Source organism: Heloderma suspectum, chromosome 1, assembly GCF_057233095.1.
Source record: "Heloderma suspectum isolate Gila_16-S chromosome 1, 16-S_ref, whole genome shotgun sequence".
Lineage (NCBI taxonomy): Eukaryota > Metazoa > Chordata > Lepidosauria > Squamata > Helodermatidae > Heloderma > Heloderma suspectum.
Genome location: NC_139458.1, coordinates 372,117,331 through 372,138,282, shown reverse-complemented (window position 1 = coordinate 372,138,282; position 20,952 = coordinate 372,117,331). Strand labels below are relative to the sequence as shown.

General features: G+C 42.1%; 1 protein-coding gene across 4 annotated transcripts in view; it reads left to right on the top strand.

Moving 5' to 3' along the window:
* The window catches only part of ADSS2 (adenylosuccinate synthase 2), a 57,916-nt gene that overhangs the window by 12,002 nt on the left and 24,962 nt on the right, over positions 1-20,952 (top strand). For 3 of the 4 annotated variants that reach the window (XR_014786809.1, XM_084828253.1, XM_084828251.1), the window contains exons 2-7: positions 11,842-11,944; positions 13,249-13,317; positions 14,662-14,712; positions 17,840-17,906; positions 20,528-20,635; positions 20,859-20,940. Coding sequence is in view for 3 of the 4 variants with exons in the window: in XM_084828253.1 (XP_084684379.1) it covers positions 11,842-11,944; positions 13,249-13,317; positions 14,662-14,712; positions 17,840-17,906; positions 20,528-20,635; positions 20,859-20,940 (480 nt within the window). In the remaining variant the exon portion in view is untranslated. The remainder of the gene's footprint in view (positions 1-11,841; positions 11,945-13,248; positions 13,318-14,661; positions 14,713-17,839; positions 17,907-20,527; positions 20,636-20,858; positions 20,941-20,952) is intronic. The other variant, XM_084828252.1, reaches the window with a different exon arrangement.

Genomic DNA, 20,952 nt, shown 5'->3' with positions numbered 1-20,952 from the left:
ACTAAGTCATATATAAAATAACCTTAGTGCTTTATGTTCCTAAAGCAGCCCTCCCCAACTTGGTGCCCTTCAGATGTTTTGGACTACAGTGCCCAGATTCCTGACCATTCGCCATGCTGCCTGGGGTTGATGGGAGCTGAAGTCTAAAATATCTGGAGAGCACCAGGTTGGGGAAGGCTGTCTTAAAGCAACAAAGTGACCTTAGATTTGTAAAGAGCACTAAAAAAATAAGTATTGCTTATTTTTCAATTTTTCCAAAATTTCTAATTTTTCTGGGAAAAAACCTTTTTTTCCCCCCAGTGGCCTCAAAATTTCTGGAAATTTTACATCTCTAGAAACAAACCACAGTTTTAGTGGGAAAGCTCAAAATAAGTATTCCTCTAATATAATTAAGACATGACAATAAACTTGGATATTAGTGTATCGTCATTTATATGTAATAGGGATGGAGTCCTATGCACATTGAATTGGAAATGAGCCCCACTGAACATTGTAAAACTTGCTTCTGAGTAAAGGTGTGCAGGATACAAATGTTACAGTAACAGTAAAGAAAACTGACTGACCTGAATCCATATTTATCTAGATTCCAGTCCATCTTGGGGGGAAATATATAATTGAAAATACTAACATAAGTTTATCTCTCTAATCAGTGTCTGAAAGATCCATAGAACTTCCTCTTTGCGCTTTATTGACTTCAGTTTTGCATTAATTAAAATAAACTTCTCCACTCCTTCAAGTTCAGTTTGTTCTTTGTTATTGCACTTGATGTCTCAGGTTTTTCTGCAAGTGGGAAGCAAGAGCAGTCAGAGGCCACTATGCACACAGAACATGATACCAGGTTGCAAGAGCAATAGGTTTAGCAGACTCCTAATTTGATCCTAAGAGTGTTGTATTGCCTGTTTAGTAAACCAAACAGACGCTGTCACTAACACTACTACTATAGAATATTCTGTCTAAGAGTTTAGAAACAGTGTAATTGGCTGTAATAATATTTTAAAACTATTTTAAAAGTGTTGCTTTCAGCAATCAGTCTGAAAGAGAATCTCAAGTGTTTGTTTCTCTGTTAAATTCCCAAAACATTCAATATTTCCACTGGGGGAAAAGATGGAAGAACTTGTTTCCTTCCACTGCCTTGTTGTGGCGAAGGGGCTTGTGTAACTCAGTGAAGCCATAAGCTATGCCGTGCAGGGCCACCCAAGACGGACAGGTCATGGCAGAGAGTTCTGACAAAATGTGGTCCACTGGAGAAGGAAATGGCAACCCACTCCAGTATTCTTGCCAAGAAAACCCCATGGAACGTATCACATGGCTAAAAGATATGACGCCGGAAGATGAGCCCCTCAGGTCGGAAGGTGTCCAATATGCTACTGGGGAAGAGCAGAGGGTATTTCCAAGTAGCGCCAGAAAGAGTGAAGCGGCTGGGCCAAACCCGAAAGGACACTCAGCTGTGGATGTGTCTGGTGGTGAAAAGAAAATCCGATGCTGTAAAGAACAATATTGTTTAGGAACCTGGAATGTCAGATCAATGAATCAAGGTAAGCTGGAGGTGGTCAAACATGAGATGGCAAGATTGAACATCGACATCTTGGGAATCGGCGAACTCAAATGGACAGGCATGGGCGAATTTAATTCAGGTGACCATCATATCTACTATTGTGGGCAAGAATCCCTTAGAAGAAATGGAGTAGCACTCATAGTCAACAAAAGGGTGGGAAAAGCATTACTGGGGTACAATCTTAAAAATGATAGAATGATCTCAGTACGAATCCAAGGCAAACCATTCAACATCACAGTAATTCAAGTCTATGCCCCAACCACTGAGGCCGAAGAAGCTGAGGTTGATCGGTTCTATGAAGACCTACAACACCTTCTAGAACTAACACCCAAAAAAGATGTCCTCTTCATCATAGGGGATTGGAATGCCAAAGTAGGAAGTCAAGAAATCACCGGGATAACAGGCAGGCATGGCCTTGGTGTACAAAATGAAGCAGGACAAAAGCTAATAGAGTTTTGCCAAGAGAACATGCTGATCATAGCAAACACTCTTTTCCAACAGCACAAGAGGCGACTCTACACATGGACGTCACCAGATGGTCAATATCGAAATCAGATTGATTATGTCCTTTGCAGCCAAAGATGGAGAAGCTCCATACAGTCAGTCAAAACAAGACCTGGAGCTGACTGTGGCTCAGATCATGAGCTGCTTCTTGCAAAATTTGGGCTTAAATTGAAGAACGTCGGGAAAACCACTAAACCGTTGAGGTATGACCTAAATCATATCCCTGATGAATATACAGTGGAGGTGAGGAATAGATTTCAGGGATTAGACCTGATAGACAGAGTGCCTGAGGAACTATGGACGGAGGTCCGTAACATTGTTCAGGAGGCAGCAACTCAATCCATCCCAAAGAAAAAGAAATGCAAGAAAGCCAAGTGGCTGTCTGATGAGGCTTTACAAGTAGCTGAGGAAAGAAGGGAAGCGAAAAGCAAGGGAGAAAGGGGAAGATATACCCAACTGAATGCAGAGTTCCAGAGAATAGCAAGGAGAGACAAGAAGGCCTTCTTAAATGAACAATGCAAAGAAATCGAGGAAAACAACAGAATGGGAAAGACTAGAGATCTCTTCAAGAAAATTGGAGATCTCAAGGGAACGTTTTGTGCAAAGACGGGCATGATAAAGGACAAAGAAGGCAGGGACCTAACAGAAGCAGCTGAGATTAAGAAGAGGTGGCAAGAATACACCGAAGAACTATACAGGAAAGATCTGAATGTCCCTGATAGCCGTGATAGTGCAGTCACTGAACTTGAGCTGGACATCCTCGAGAGTGAAGTCAAGTGGGCCTTAGGAAGCATTAGTAACAACAAAGCTAGCGGAGATGACAGTATTCCAGCCGAGCTATTTAAAATCCTAAAAGATGATGCTGTTAAAGTGCTGCATTCAATATGCCAACAAATCTGGAACACTCAACAGTGGCCACAAGACTGGAAAAGGTCAGTTTACATTCCAATTCCAAAGAAGGGCAACGCCAAAGAGTGTTCAAACTACCGCACAATTGCGCTCATTTCACATGCCAGCAAGGTGATGCTCAAAATCCTACAAGCTAGGCTTCAGCAGTATGCGAACCGAGAACTACCGGAAGTACAAGCTGGGTTTCGAAGAGGCAGAGGAACTAGAGATCAAATCGCCAACATTCGCTGCATCATGGAGAAAGCAAGAGAATTCCAGAAAAATGTCTATTTCTGCTTCATTGACTACGCTAAAGCCTTTGATTGTGTGGATCACAACAAACTGTGGCAAATTCTTAAAGTGATGGGAGTACCAGACCACCTTACCTGTCTCCTGAGAAACCTGTACGAGGGTCAAGAAGCAACAGTAAGAACCAGACATGGAACAACCGATTGGTTCCAAATTGGGAAAGGAGTACGACAAGGCTGCATATTGTCGCCCTGCTTATTTAACTTATATGCAGAGTACATCATGAGAAATGCCGGGTTGGATGAATCAGAGGTCGGAATTAAGATTGCTGGGAGAATTATCAACAACCTCCGATATGCAGACGATACCACCCTAATGGCAGAAAGCGAAGAGGATCTCAAGAGCCTCTTGTTGAGGGTGAAAGAGGAGAGTGCAAAAGCTGGTTTGAAACTCAACATTAAAAAAACTAAGATCATGGCATCTGGCCCCATCACTTCCTGGCATATAGAAGGGGAAGAAATGGAAGCAGTGACAGATTTTACTTTCTTGGGCTCCAAGATCACCGCAGACGGTGACTGTAGCCATGAAATTAAAAGACGCTTGCTCCTTGGGAGGAAAGCTATGGCAAACCTAGACAGCATAGTAAGAAGCAGAGACATCACCTTGCTGACAAAGGTCCGTCTAATCAAAGCTATGGTTTTCCCAGTAGCAATGTATGGCTGTGAGAGCTGGACTATAAGGAAGGCTGAGCGCCGAAGAATTGATGCTTTCGAACTGTGGTGCTGGAGAAGACTCTTATGAGTCCCTTGGACTGCAAGGAGGTCAAATCAGTCCATCCTAAAGGAAATCAACCCTGAGTGCTCATTGGAAGGACAGATACTGAAGCTGAAGCTCAAATATTTTGGCCACCTAATGCGAAGAGAAAACTCTCTGGAAAAGACCCTGATGCTGGGAAAGACTGAAGGCAAAAGGAGAAGGGGGCGGCAGAGGATGAGATGGCTAGATAGCATCACGGATGCAATGAATATGAACTTGAGCACGCTCCGGGAGAGAGCGCAGGACAGGAAGGCCTGGCGTGCTATGGTCCATGGGGTCACGAAGAGTCGGACACGACTGAACGACTGAACAACAACAAATATATATATATATATATATATATATATATATATATATATATATATATCTCGGAGGGGTGGGGGAATTTATCTGATGGACACTATGCCAGGAGGTACAGTTTCTTCTGGTGAACACTTTTCCAGAGAGCATCTGGAGCCTGACTCAAAACCTGCTTTGGAATGTCCTCCCCAGGACTGTGAACTCAATGTCTATTCTGAGCTTTATTTTCCCATTCATTTTAATAAAGAAAGTTATTAAATAGCTCCAGAGGAGTAGCTTTGAGGGATGCATGGGGGCTGCAGGGGTGGGACTGCCCCCTCCTCCAATTGTTTAGTGCAATGCAGGTAGATCTTTAGATCCAAGCAAAAGTTTACACCAGGGGTAAACCTTGGGCTGCACGCAGCCCTTGGCTGCTCTTGGTGCAGCCTGCAGAGCTATGGGGAACCTGCTACTTACTGATCAGCTGGGCTGCATGGGGGGAAATGCTGTTCTGGTACTGCTATTAGTGCCAGGAAAGTGATTTCACTGGGTATCATTAGCAGGCCCCTGTGATCCCAGCTCTAAGATTGCTGTTTTCCCACCACTACTAGCTTCTGCCCAAGGACAGAGTCCTGCCCATTTCTGCAGAATTTCTGTCTATCTGAATATGTATGTTTCCAGAGTAACTAGTTAAGACTGTAGGGTCTGCTTTAGCACCTTTATATAGAAGTCATCTGTACCTTTTCCCACCAGTTGCATGTGTTCTTCATTTCCCTAACTTTCTGTGGGTAAACATTTCAGTAAAAAATATTTTCTATATTCAAGTGTTCTAAGCTGGTGGGAGTCTGCAAGTTCCTAAAACCCACTTACATGCCTAAGAAATTACCATACTGATCAGGGAGGAGTTTCAAAAGGATTAGCTAGGAACTAGTACCCAGAGAGAGTGTGGTCCTGAGTTGATCCAACAATCTACCCTCTTCAAATACTTCAGCAGGAGTGCATTCTCCTTTGAAGGGAACTAGGAATCATCCATAGAAGACTGGTGGCAGCAAACAAAAACTAAGGCTGGGTAGCTTAGTGCAGTATATTTGGGGAACACAAGAATCTGAGTAAAGGGGAGTTACACCCCTAAGTAAAACATTTCTTTAGTTCCCATGACATAAGTTTATAAAAATTGGATGGGTTTAATAGCTAGCCTCTATTTGATCTTGCAACCAATCCCTTCCCCTTGTCAAGTTCTCTGGCAGACACAGAGAGCTTGAGGGAGAAAGAAGGATTTCTTTGATTTGCCCTGGGATATGGAAAAGGTTAAAAAAAACTCCTCTTGTTTCTTTCTTACTCTAAATTGTAGCACAAGTGAGAGTTTGTGGCAGGTATGTGTGCTGCCGGCAAACCTTGCCACAGGGCTGTGAGTACTTGCCCTATATGAGCTGGTGAGTGGATTGTGGATGTTGTGGATGTCTGGTGGAGGTAGAGACACTAGCAGTTCCAGAGGGAGTTCATAGAATCATAGAATCATAGAATAGTAGGGTTGGAAGGGGCCTACAAGGCCATCGAGTCCAACCCCCTGCTCAATGCAGGAATCCAAGTCAGAGCATCCCTGACAAATGGCTGTCCAGCCTCGTCTTGAAGGCCTCCAGTGTGGGAGAGCCCACCACCTCCCCAGGTAATTGGTTCCATTGCCGTATTGCTCTGACACTCAGGAAGTTTTTCCTGATGTTCAGCCGGAATCTGGCTTCCTGTAACTTGAGCCCATTATTCCGTGTCCTGCACTCTGGGATGATCAAGAAGAGATCCTGGCCTTCTTCTCTGTGACAACCTTTCAAGTACTTGAAGAGCGCTATCATATCTCCCCTCAGTCTTCTCTTCTCAAGGCTAAACATGCCCAGTTCTTTCAGTCTCTCTTCATAGGGCTTTGTTTCCAGTCCCCTGATCATCTTTGTTGCCCTCCTTTGAACCCTCTCCAGCTTGTCTGCATCCTTCTTAAAGTGTGGTGCCCAGAACTGGACACAGTACTCCAGATGAGGCCTAACCAGTGCTGAGTAGAGGGGAACTAGTACTTCCCGGGATTTGGAAGCGATGCTTCTATGAATGCAGCCCAAAATAGCATTTGCCTTTTTTGCAGCCACATCACATTGTTGGCTCATATTCAGCTTGTGATCGACGACAATTCCAAGATCCTTCTCGCTCGTAGTGTGGTTGAGCCACGTATCCCCCATCTTGTAACTGTGCATTTGGTTTCTTTTTCCTAGGTGCAGAACTTGGCATTTGTCCCTATTAAATGCCATTCTGTTGTTTTCTGCCCAGCACTCCAGTCTATCCAGATCACTTTGAATTTTGTTTCTGTCTTCCAAAGTATTAGCTATCCCTCCCAATTTTGTGTCATCTGCAAATTTGATCAGCATTCCCTGCACCTCCTCCTCCAAGTCATTAATAAAAATATTGAAGAGCACTGGGCCCAGGACTGAGCCCTGCGGTACCCCACTCGTTACCTCTCCCCAGCTTGAGAAGGTCCCATTGATAAGCACTCTTTGAGTCCGATTCTGTAGCCAACTGTGGATCCACTGGATCGTTGTTTCATCTAGCCCACTTCGAGCTAGTTTGCTCATCAGGATATCATGGGGCACTTTGTCGAAAGCTTTGCTGAAGTCGAGGTATATGATGTCTACAGCATTCCCACGGTCTACAAGGGAGGTGACTTGATCAAAAAATGAGATCAGATTTGTCTGGCAGGACTTGTTTTTGACAAATCCATGTTGGCTTCGAGTAATCACTGCATTGTTGTCAAGGTGCTTCCAGATGGATTGCTTTATGATCTGCTCCAGAATTTTCCCAGGGATTGATGTCAGACTGACTGGTCTGTAGTTCCCAGGTTCCTCCTTTTTACCCTTTTTGAAGATAGGGACAACGTTAGCCCTCCTCCAGTCATCTGGCACTTCCCCGGTCCTCCATGATTTCTCAAAGAGAATAGACAGCGGTTCTGAGAGCTCTTCTGCCAGTTCCTTTATGACTCTAGGATGCAGTTCATCTGGCCCTGGAGATTTGAACTCATTCAAAGTAATGAGGTGTTCCTTGACCATATGCCTGTCAATCTCAAGCTGCAATCCTGCCCCTTCAGCCTGTACTTCGCCTTTGCCAGGGGGGTCATAGACCCTCTTTTGGGAGAAGACTGAGCCAAAGTAGGAATTGAGCACCTCTGCCTTTTCTTTGTCCTCTGTTATCATTTTGCCATCCTTATTTAATAGCTGAACAACCATTTCTTTCCTCTGCCTTTTACTATGCACGTAGCTGAAGAAAGCCTTTTTGTTGTTTTTAGCATCCCTCGCTAACCTCACCTCGTTCTCCGCTTTAGCCTTCCTGACGCCATCCCTGCAATTCTGTGCGACCTGCCTGTACTCTTCCTTTGTTACTTGGCCTTCTTTCCACTTCCTATATGTGTCCTTTTTTGTTTTCAGGTCATCCCTAAGCTTTTTGTGAAGCCACATTGGCTTCTTCTGTTGTCTTCCACCTTTTCTTCTTGTTGGAATTGTTTGTGATTGTGCCTTGAGAATTTCCTTTTTTAAAAGTTCCCACCCATCTTGGACTCCTTTTCTCGCTAGCATTGCTTGCCATGGGACCTTACTGATCATTGTTCTGAGTTTATTAAAATCAGCTTTCCTAAAATCCAGGGTACGCGTTTGAGTACACTCGGCTTTTGCTTCCCTTAGAACCAAGAACTCAAGTACAACATGGTCGCTTTCCCCCAGAGTTCCTGTAACTGCTACTTTATCCACTAAGTCATCTCTGTTGGTTAGGATCAAGTCAAGGATAGCCGATCCTCTAGTTCCTTCCTCTACTTTCTGTAGGAGGAAGTTATCCGCCACACAAGTCAGGAATTTCCTGGAGGGGCCATGTTTTGCAGAATTTGTCTCCCAACAAATATCGGGGAAATTGAAGTCCCCCATTACTACTACATCATGCTTCCTTAAAACATTGGCTATTTGCTTTTCAAAAGTTTCATCCTTGGCTTCTCCTTGATTGGGTGGCCGGTAGTAGACTCCAACCACCAGGTTCCTTTTATTCTTTGCTCCATTTATTTCAACCCAGATGCTCTCGATGGGGCTACCAAGCTCCTCCTCCTGTATTTCTGTGCAGAGATATGTATTTTTCACATACAGTGCAACCCCGCCTCCCTTTCTGTTCCTCCTGTTCTTTTTGAACAAGTTATATCCTTCAACTGCTGTATTCCAGTCATGAGAGTCATCCCACCAAGTCTCAGTTATACCTATCAAGTCATAATTTCCCTCCTGTATTAAGAGTTCAAGTTCGTTCTGTTTGTTTCCCATACTCTGGGCATTAGTATATAGACATCGAAGACCATGTGCTTCATAGTCTGGCTTTCTTCCTACATGTGTCTGAAGACTATTATTGGGCGCTATCAGCGCTGTTCTCTCCATTGCAGTGCATGCGCCTACGTCCATTGTTACCCCCAACATTACATCTCCCTTCCCCGTAGGATTCAGTTTAAAGCCCTCCTGATGAAGTTCTTCATGCTGTGGCCAAACACATTCTTCCCAGCCTTTGTGAGGTGCAACCCATCCCTAGCCAACAGCCCATCTTCCAGGAAGTATAGCCCGTGGTCCCAGAATCCAAATCTCTCTCGTCGGCACCACCTTCGTAGCCAGTCATTCACCCGGAGTATTTTTCGTTCCCTTTCTATCCCTCTTCTAACTACTGGAAGGATGGATGAGAAAACTATCTGGGCCCCAAAGTTCTTGAGTTTCCTTCCCAAAGCTTCAAAGTCTGACGTGATCTCTTCGTAGCTCCGCTTGGCGGTATCATTTGTTCCCACATGGATGAGAAGAAAGGGATACCTGTCAGTGGGCTTTATGAGTGCAGGCAACCTTTCAGTCACGTCTCTAATCTGTCCTCCCGGGAGACAACATACCTGGCGAGTCCACGGGTCTTCGCGACATACTTGGGTCTCGATCCCACGCAGCAAGGAGTCTCCCACTACTACCACTCTTCTCTTCTTCTTCTTGTAGGCCTGGGTTTCATCGCCTCTGTTTGACTGACCTTTAGCCTCTTGCTCACTCTCATGCAGGTTCCCCTGTGATTCTTCCTCTGCAGGCTGTCCTCCAGTCTCATCTGCAAGTACCTGGAATCGGTTCCACAGCTCCACCGCTTCCACTGGTGCAGAGTGGCGTCTAGTTCTTCTTCTCCTAACTGTCACCGTTTTCCAAGGAGTATCCTCTACTCCATTTTTCTTCACCTCAGCATTTCCCACTGCCTCATCTTGCTGTTGCTCTTCAAGCTTCTGGTCTGCCCTTTGCTGCTGTAGTTCCCCCATTCTGTCCAGGGGACAGAATGCCCTATCCAACCATTCTCTGAGTTGGAGAAGCAAAGTAAGGGGGACAGTAAATGGGAATGAGACTTGGAGAGAAGGAGGATGGGTGCCAAGATGCTTGAGGGAACCTCAGAGTAGAAGGAGTCATAAGATACAATGGAGCCTATGTAGGTTTCTTCAGGGGCTTTTTCTGTAGGGATTGGGGTGGGAGTAGGGGTTACTTAGCCAGATGGAGCAGCAGGAGCAATTGAACCAGCTGAATGTGGTATCCCACCATCACCTTAGTGCTTTCTCCTTCAGAAATCCAGGCCCCAAATGGGTGATGCCTTTCAGAATTACCAATATCAGCCATATTAGCTGCCTGGCTGCATGATAATGAAGCTGAGGAAACTTAGTCCAGGAAAAAGTGAAGCTTGTTACTGTGTTTATGTGTTGGAGGAAGTTTTAAGCAAAAAGTAAAAACAATGGTGTTCCACCTCTTTTGGAGCTCTGGAGTTCCTTCCTAAAACTAAATTCTATATTCTAGAGGATTGGACAAGGTAAAATGTGTAAGACAAATGAATTTGTGGGATAGTGGAGAAAACTACTGCCAAATGTACTGGGGGCTTTCTAAATCTCTTGTGGTTTTAAGACATGCCGGAGATGGCATGCTATACTGCTATAAACCATGGACTATTGCAAGGTAAATTCTGTCAGAAAAAATATGCCAAGTATGTTCACAAAACTGGAAGGCTGGATTTGTATATTTTACTCACTATTCAACTACTACCGCCACTAAACAAAGCCTGTATTGTTGATCATAGAATGAAATCCTAAATACACTTACTAGAGAACAAGTTCCATTGAACTCAATGGACCTACTTCTGAGTAAACATGCTTAAGACCGTGTTGCATAGCTTCAGTCCTATGCACACTGGGAGTAAGTCCCATTGAACACAGTGGGTCTCCTGAGGAAGCACACATAGGAGTGTCCTAGTTTTTTTCTACAAGCGGTTAGTTTTTCCTCAGTTCCTTAGAACAATTCAGTTCATGCTAGCTTGACCTATTAATACAGCTTATAAAAATACAATGCTTGATTGCTTATTTGCATAGGAAAATAATATAACTTCTCATATTCATTGTGTATTAGCATAGTTTGGATTTCTACTGCTTGAACTGTGGATGCCTTTCATGCTTCCCTCCCCCTGTGTATCTGGACTTCATCAGTTCAAGTGTCTCAGCATTACTGTGTTTTTATCTCAGAGCAGGGTAAATATAGCTACATTTAATGGTGTGCTTGCACAAGTGGTTTACTATATCAGAAGTGTTGCATTTGCATAATGGTTGTGAAGCGGTGACTAAAATATTGGACTTTAGGGTGCAATCCTATACATGTTTAGCCGGAAAAAAGTTCTACAGCTACTAGCATTTCCCAGCCAGCCATGGTGGCTGAGGAATGCTAGAAGTTGTAGGAGGTTTTTTTCTGTCTAAATATGCATAAGATTGTGCCCTTAATGTATTAAATTAATGAAAACATCTAGAGGGCACCAGTTTGGGGAAGGCTGTATTAAAGAAAGGCAGGCAGGCAAAGAACACCTCAGGTCCTTGCCCCAGCTGAACTGTCCCCTCACTCCGCAAGGCCATTACTACCAATTGCCCTGTGGGAGAGATCCCAGAAGAGAGGCTGGCAGGCAAAAATCACCTCAGGCCCCTGTTTCAGCTGGTTCCTCCCTTCCTCCACAGAGCTTTCTGCCATCAGCTACTCTGTGGATCAGATCCTTATGAGTTATTTTTAATATTGTTTTATAGTGGTTTGTATTAATGCATTGTTGTATAACTTGTAAGCCACCTTGGTAGGATTTTATCCTAGAAAACAAGATATAAATAATTTTAATTAAAAAAATAAAATGAGGTACTTAGAACAACAGAATGCAGCCTGCACACTGTAAAGCTTATTGCTTTCAAAAATCAATTGTGCCTTGTGAATTCAACTGAAAATTCAATTGAGAATTCAACTGAAGAACATTGGGTGTATGAAAAGACAAGTTGAAACCTAGTTAAATAAACAATCAGTCAAGTGAGTGTTGGTACACTCAAGAGCATTTATTGTCCATACTGCCAGGCTAAGCAAAAAATATATCAATTTGGCTTTCTCTCTAACTATAAAGAAATGGGAACTGCATATATGAAAGGGTCATGGTAATTTTAATGTGAGAATAATTAATAAATCCTTTCTAATCTGCAGGGAGGCAACAATGCTGGACATACTGTTGTAGTTGATTCGGTGGAATATGACTTTCATCTCTTGCCCAGTGGTATCATCAATCCAAACGTCATGGCATTTATTGGTAAGTGATAATTTTTAAAAATCAAATGTACCTCTGCAGTTTAGGGCCCTTCATCTGAAAAACATGGAAGAGTAGGTTATGAATGTTTCTTGACACTCCTGTCAACATCAAAATATTGTGAAATGGCTACACTTAGGATGCAATCCTATGTATGTTTAGACAGAAAAAAAGTCCTACAACTCCCAGCGTCCCTCAGACAGCTATGCCGTTTGGGGGATCCTGAGAGTTGTAGGACTTTTTTCTGTCTAAACATGCATCAGATTGCACCCTTAATGTATACAGTAGGCTACGCCTGCATTTCCTTCCTTTCCTAAGCAGGTATGCACATATCCATATCTAAACACATTCCAGTTACATTTCCTGGTGGTATTTGTAGTAATGCTTGAATGTTTATTTGGGAGTTTGTGTTTTGTTTTTCTTTCCTCCTGCAATCAATAGAGATTCTCAGGACCAAGCTACACGTTTGGAGAACCATGATTAGATTTCCTGATATTTTTCTTTACTTCAAAGCACCTTTGAAGGGCTGTTAATTTGATCAACGAAGCAGTGCTGGGAAATCCCTGATGCTGCTATTAGCCCCAGTGGAGAGGAGGAGACAGGAACTAGGTATCCATATTGTACCTGTTTTTACTCCCCAGCAAGAGGGCAAGTAGCAGTTTTGGGGGTGATTTTTGTTGGGGAAATGGTATAGATTGACCTTTACTCAGTAGATTGCAGGGTTTTCCACACTTTATATAGCATTAAGCCTGAACTTGCCCCTCGGTGTGCTTATCAGGGAGCTACAGCTAATCCCAGTTCCTTGATGAGTATGAGGCATGTGTTTGTAAATGTATTTGTTGTGTTCAAAGTTTATTAGGTGTGAAAGCAAAAAAAAAATATTGGGTGTACACCAAAAGAATTAAATGTGTGAAGTGATATTCCCTCCTCAGTTTCTTTCTCTCCTTGCCCTCCATCCATAATCTATTTACTAGTCATAGTTTCCTTTCAGAAATAGATCTGCCTAATTAATTAAGATGCATTTCCTTTTTTCTTTTAATGATTTTCTTGGACTATAGAAATAATTACTAAACAGGGAGGATTGACAAAATTCAGGCACCCTCTCTTGCATAAGTATAATCGCTTTCTGTGAGTGCAAATCCACCATTGGATACAGCCCCTGAATATTAACTGAAATGGTTAATATAAAAAGCATAATAATATTGGTGTACTTTTCCCATCTCCAAAGTAAAATGATGAACTTTGGGAGATAATTTTAATATATCTTGCACTTCTCATTGAACTCTCTCTTTCATGGCTTTCTCCAGGAAATGGTGTGGTAATTCACTTGCCAGGGTTGTTTGAAGAAGCAGAGAAAAATGTTAAAAAAGGAAAAGGTAAGAACAGCTTTCTAAGTTACTATTTGTAAGGAGGAGGCAGGGATTCTGTCACAGTGACATGAAGCAGAACTCCAAGTCCTCCCCCAATCTGGTGTCCTCCAGATGTTTTGGATTATAACCCCATCATCTCCAGCCAGCATGGCTGTTGGGACCAAACTGAGAAAGCTACGTTATGGCACCCAATTAGCACATTGATTAAAAAAAGGTAATCCCCATAGGCGTTTCTACCTCAGAAAATATGTATTCCTTACATTTAATTATTCCTTTTATTTAATACCTAGAATTATGTGGCACATTACATATAATGCTCTCAAATGCAAAAACATGTTGGGAATCAGTGGATAAGGATGACAAATTAGTATTCAGTTATCTACCACTTTCAAAAAGAAATTTGGCAATAAACAGGTATGGAGACTCAAAAGTACCAAATTTAGCTTTGTTTTCAAACTAAATATGGTTCTTTTAAGTCTCTGGCGTAATTTGCCATCAAATTTTGGTGGCAAACCAATGACTTTTTTGCCAGTGGTGCAGCAGCAGCAATAGGATTATGGTCCTCAGGGCAGTCCAGGAGGTGAAAATTGGCCCCCAGACCACCTGAAGTTGCCCGTCCCTGTCTTAGAGCTTTTATTGCAAGCTAGAGGATTCAGATGTCCCAGTGTCAAGGTATTCTATGGTTGAGACAGAGACCCGGTTTACATGTCATGTGGGAAATCATGGGTTAAATAACCCATGTTTTGCTGGGGCACGCACCACCTGCGAGCTGCTTCCAATTTCTGTAAGCAACGTCCAATCAACCCAATTGGAGGTTTGGTGCATGACATCTGAACCAGAATTGATCTGTTGTTTCTGGGCTAAACAGCTCAGTGGTTAACCCAATAACAAACTGTGGGTTAACCACTGGGTTGTTTGGCCCAAAAACAACCCATTGGGCCAGGTTTGCACATTACGCTCACAGCCTCCAATTGGATCAATCAGAGGTTATTTACAGAAAGTCGAAGTGCTTTGCTTGCAGTGCACATCCCAGCATATCATGGGTTAATTAAGCCACAGTTTGTCACCTTGGCATGTTAACTGGCCCAGAGAGTGACTGAAATTTGTTTGTTTTTTCAAAAATACATGGGGTCGGTTTTGTAGTGTCTTTTTAACTGTCTTTTCTTTCAAGAGATCAGATTAGGCTATAGTCCTATGCACACTTACTTGGGAGTAGTCACCATCAGACTCAAGATAATTTACCTCTAAGTAATATGCATAGGATTGCACTGTTAGTCATTTTAAATAATTTTTTTAAATTAAAAATAACTGATTTGTGAATGTTTTGTAATATTCTGTTTCTTTTTGAAGGATTAGAAGGCTGGGAAAAAAGATTAATTATATCTGACAGAGCTCATATTGGTAAGTAAAAATACATAAAATTTATTCATAATATTATCTTATCTCTGATAACTCTGATTTGTTTTTCCTTTATAAACACCTAGCAGTAATGTAGGCTGGGATTCAAAGGGCTGCATGTGAAAGTTCCATGCACAGAATGGGACTTCTGTGAAACTCACCCACACTGCATTACTCAACAAGCAGATCTTGGGAGAACTTGAGTGCAGCCTCCAACACAATATAAGGAGCTGGGTTTGAAGAATTCAAACAGGTGTCAATTCAAAAGGGGCTTATCAAATTTGCAACTGCTGTTTCTCAGTCTTGTAGCATCTGAAGACTCCATTCAGGAGCAAGTGTGATTACTATTAGTAACATACCTGTCAAATCAATTTTCTAAATAAGAACCCATAATATTTACACTGATTGAGATTCCAGTTCTAGCTTTCTAGTATCAAATGTTATTGACTTGAATTGGCTGTCAAAGTAGAAGCCAAACTCTTAGACATGGGACGTTACTTTTGGTAATTGGTAATTGATTTATAACATTTCTTCTGAAAGAAGATGATCCTCCAACCATCCACCTAGGGAGAGCTATTGGCAGAAAGAGCTTCATTCATTTATTGTATTTTGTTTAAATGGATGTGTGCTATGTCTTCAGTGCTGCATACTACGTAATTTTTATTAGTTAAATTTATGTCCTGCTTTTCCACCAAATTGTGCTCAGGGATGGCCAAGTGGCAGCATGAGCAATGTCAGCCCCACAACATAACTTCATGTCACCACCACAAACTAATCCTAGCACTCTATCAAGTTTGGAAAACAGAGTGGGAAGTATTTTGGATTTCTCATCTGCCTTTGCACTATCTTCTACAAAGCCCATGAGAGAATATGAGATGGGGCACTTCTCTAGTGTATCAGTTAAGCTAATCAGTAGAATTTACTATGGCAGAGTCCCAGATACCAGGGACCCTGGGAAATGTAGTCATCTTACGGTGCCTGATGTTCGAAGTGCCATAAAGGTGGCAGGGAGGCCTGCCTGCTACTGCTACAGCAGCAACTGCCGACATAGCAGCAAAAGTCAGATAAGGGAGTTGGGATTTCTCAGGAGGTGTGGCACAGATTTGGGCCCTGTCATATCTCCATGGTGTTTATCATTGACAAATGGGACTATTAGTTATCTGATCTATTTTCCAATTTAGGGAAGGCAAAGTAGCCCAGTTTCTTGAGCCCAATGTGACTTCAACCACCAGGGGAGGGACCACCTGTTATTATTCCACACATCCCTTAGTGAAGAGCACATGCTTAGAACGTGACTGGATTGGGCTTTTTTATTAAATCACTGGACAGCCTGTACTTGAATCTCTGTCATCCCTTGTGATGAAGCATGACCACTGTGGCATTCCTGCCCAGGTTCCACCTTTACCCCAGCCTCCACCTCTGAAACTGAGAAACAATCCCCTCAGGAAACGCCTGCTTTCACTTTGGGACAGCTGTACCCATGTCCCACAAGCTGCAGCCCTTTTACCTTCTCTGGGTTCCAGAGAGACTCAGTATGCTCAATTGGTTCTCTCAACCCACTACAGGACAAGTAACCAGGAAATAGATATAATAAAGGTAGCATAAAATCAAACAACATGTGGGAATTTGGATTATTTAAAAACAAAAATGTATTTAAAACATGAAAGTTACAAGTTACTGTTATTAATCAATGCTTGTTCTTAACTGCCCTACCTACTCTACCCCTCCTAAAATCCCACTCACAAACCCCACTACCTAGATGTTGCATCTTCAATCCATAAACCCTGTCTGATTTCCAGCTGTCAGTTCATTCCTTATATAACCTCAGAACCTTACACACATACAGGCCCCTCCCACTTTTCACTCACTCTCTGGCATACTATTAACCCTATCTTACCTGGGTTAAATTTAACAATAAAAAAACATACATAACAAAACAGGCCGAGGTTACAACCATCTGTTGGGCTGATTTCTTTGCTGTTTTCTATGTTTCGATAACAAGATATTCTGTGTTTTGAGGAGACTTCTATATATCTTGACTTGGTTTGCATGTAACCACAGCCCATGGGTTAAATAACCCATGGGCTGTTGTGCATGAGTGGGAGAGTAGGCACGCTGCCTCCTGCGTGCCTACCAGTTCCACTTTTAATCAACAACCTACAATCAGCTGGATTGTAGGTTGTTGAACATGACATGCAAACCCAGAGGACTGGGTTGTTTAGGGGCTAACCAGCGGTTAACCCATGATTTGTTGTTCGGTTAACTGCTAAGTTGTTTAGGGCACAATCCTATCCAGATAGGCAGCTGCCTCCGAACTCAGAGGCAACCGCCTATCCAAAGCAGGGCAGGAGAAGCATGGAGTGGATCATTACCTTCGCGCTTCTCCTGCCCTGCCTGTTTGGCTAGACAGCCGATTGCGGCTGTGTAGTCACGGGAGAATGGAGCGGGGAAGTAGGCTGCTGTATGACACATAGGATGTGTCGTGCAGGCATTTCCGCACTCCCCACCCCAGAACACCCCCAGCCATGCCCCTTTTCGGCCGCTCCATGCTCCTCTTGCAAGCACAGAGGATGGGGCTGTTCCACACTGCCTCGGAGATAGCGCAGGAGTTGGGGGAGGTCGGTTCTCTGGGAACTGACCTCGGAGAGCACAAGCTCCGAGGTCAGTTCCTGGAAAACAACATATTCTGTGGCCATCGAGCTGCTGTCTAGCAGCCATAGGATTGCTCCCTCCATCCATTATCTCTCACTTGTCCCTGACAGCCCATGGGTTCTTTAATCCATGGCTGTTGCTACATGTGACCTGGCTCTATATCTTCTGTGTCGAGCAAGAATATTTTTGATAATAATTTTGAAAATAATTTTGAATGACATTACTGGATTTGCAACATAGTACAGTTTATATTTGCCTTGACTTTCCTGTGTTCACACATCAAAGTGCATATTTTACAGAACAGATGTATTTTCTCTCAGTGTTTTCTACTTTGTTTATACAGCTAATGAAAATAATGACGTCCACAATGTATAACATTTTGGCATAAATCAATTAGAAATATTAATTTATTTTAGCTTGGTACATAGTACAGATATGTGTACAGCAGAGGTCATTTTGTCCCTTTCAAATTTCCTAGTATTTGACTTCCATCAAGCGGCTGATGGCATCCAGGAACAACAAAGGCAAGAGCAAGCAGGAAAGAAGTATGTTTTGTTTTGTCAAATGTCTTAACCGTTTCATAATGGAAGAAATTTTTAGTGCAACAAAGGGGGTTTCAAGCAGTTCACTTCCAGAATCTGTTAAAGATGCTTTGTAATATTATTTCTGAATGTTCTTGCAGAAAGTCTGGAACATCTGTAAATTCCCATTTATTTGTTTATACTTTTAAGGAAGGCAATTGAAAGGAATCAAAAGTAGCTTATTTTCAGCCCAAACAGTGCAACGAAAGTCTAAGTCTCTCTAACAGTGGAAAGCACAACAGATGTATGTTTTATGCAATAGTTTTATTCTTACATTGTAACCCTGAATATCTTTTTAATTCATTGGATGATTTTGCTGCCAGAGCATAAAATGTAACCCGAGCAGCATATCTGAAAAGTGAATTAAGGTATTGTTCTTGTTACTGAGGTACAACATGAATCTAAAAATGTTTATCAATTATATAAATCTTGTTCTTGAGCAGGAACAGGAAATATATCCAAACCTCTTGGATCATATAGCTTGTTAGAGTACAGAAGACTGTGGGTGTCTTCCGGAGATTTGGGACTCAATGTTTGGAATTGTGCCAGTGTTATAATGAATACTTGACCAGAACACGGAAAAATAGCTAATACTAGGTGAGGGTTTTGGGTACCTACATCATCCTCATATGATGAAATGACAGTGTTATGGTCCTGAATAGTTGGGAAATTTTCGGGTCCTGTGCCATGGTTGAGAAGCTATTCCTAGGTTTCAGCACTTAAAATTCATGCAACATCATGAGCAATCAGAATTGTCGTGGTGGGAGTGGGGAAAGGAATCCTGCCCAGGATCTTGGCAATCTATCTTGGGAGTCAGTGAGGCAGAACGAATTTATTTGTTACTTCAGTTGACGGTGCAGAATTCTGTCATCCGTAACAAGAACAATGATAAAATTAGTGGAGCCAAGTTTTTTTTCCTCTTGATCTTTTCATAAAGATGTTGGTTTCAGCTTTATCCATGCAGTACCAAACAGCCTTGTCAAATGTCTGATAAATTAGCTCATTTTTAAAAAAAATCCAATTGATTGTCTGCCTTTAAAGAGGCAAAAAGCAAGCTTGGAATACTGCCTTTTACCAAGACAGAGGAATTTGGGGGCGTGGGGGGGGGAGCAGTACCAAACTACCAACAGTGTCCTCTTAAAGATGTCAAAATAGGACAAACGTGATCCCTGCAATCACCTCAATAAGTCCTGTGATTGCCATTTCATGTCCCAGGAAGTGCATTGGAAATGGATCCAAGACATCTAGGTCCTTGCTCTACTGTGACATGCTACAGTAATTGCACTGGCTTTGTTAGGAAGGGAAATCATTTTGTGAGAAGACTGGTTGTCCTGTTAACATTTTCTACACTCCAGAACCTGTCACCTGTTTACAGTAAATTAGGGTATTTGTAGTTATACTGATATTGTATAATGTAACAGAATAGACAAAACAAAATCTGGTTGGGTCTGTTAAAAAATAATTTCACCAATTCTCTATCTCATTTGGTTATATTAGACTAGCAACTGGCTGTGCTAGCATTCCTCTGCGCATCCCTTCGTGTCCTGTGATTTCTTCACACTCTTATAATTACAATCTATAACATTTCTGTCTGCCCTACCTCTCTTATGCCAGGGGTGGGCAGGATATACATAGATCTCCGGGTGTTCGGGACTTCATTTCCCAGGAGCGCCTGCCAACATGGCCAGTGGTCAGGAATGCTGGGAGCTGAAATCCAAAACTTCTGGAGATCTACTTTCCAACCATCCCTGTCTTATGCCACTGGCTGATTTACTGTGGTAAATCTTGGTGCAGATCAGCTGGGCAGTTTTATAGACTTTTGGAGGAGATAGGCAAATACTTTCTGCTTATCATGTTCAATGACTGACTAATTTGAGCACCAAAGAAGAGTAACATACTGCAGGGCACATAACAAATTCCACATTTCCAACTGCAAATAACCTTAACCTTAAGCATAAACTGTACTGCCCACATTGAATGCTTATCTCAGCGAATCAGCATCATTTTAATAATCTCAGCAACTCTGCACCATGCTTGAGATATATATTGCTGTATGTTGCTTTGCTGGTAAGGTCACAGCAATTCATAGTGCTCTTATTTAAGCTACCCAGAGCTTGCACATCTAGCATGCTAAGATTCACACAATTAAGATTCTCTGCATTAGGAAGCTTGGGCTTCCTTTGAAACGCAAAGATATTAGCATAGAAATGCATATTAAACAAATGTATTTAAGCATTGTGATATTATAAATGTGTTTTATATGTTGTATCATTAAGGTCTGAAAGCGAATTAGTGATCAGCCTGTTGCTACATGTATTTTTAAGTATTTGTATATCGCTGTTACAATTAATACTCCTGGAGATAGTTGTCCACCTCTTGCACCACTTCCCTGGGTTCTGCCTCTCTCAGTCCTCCCCCTTCCTATGGGTGCTCACATGGGGGCGTGTTTGACCCCAGTGAGTGAAACTACCAAAATGATTATATTTTTAAATTTTAGTATCAACAAATTAGTCATCATGTTTTGATTCAGAGTCACCAGATTGTGTAGTATGTGTGTGTGTTTTTTTTATTTTTGTGTTTTAAAGCTTGGGAACTACAAAAAAGGGAATTGGTCCAGTGTATTCTTCTAAAGCAGCTCGAAGTGGGCTCAGAATGTGTGATCTAGTTTCTGACTTCAATGAATTTTCAGAAAGGTAACCACTTCTCTAGAGTAATGTTACGTTTCAAATACTTTTTAAAAGGGCTATCAGTATACTTATTTGTAGATTCTGATTTTGTATTCTAATAAATCCTTACTGGATCTCTCATTCGTAATTTTCTCTCTCTCTCTCATCTCAAGTGAAAATCTGTGTTAAAGGTTTGTGTAAAATGTTACAAGTATAATAGAATACAAATATTAACTGTTTTACTTTTTAGATTCAAAGTGTTGGCCAACCAATACAAGTCTATTTACCCTACTTTAGAGATAGACATCGAAGGGGAATTGAAAAGACTCAAGGTAAAATTATAG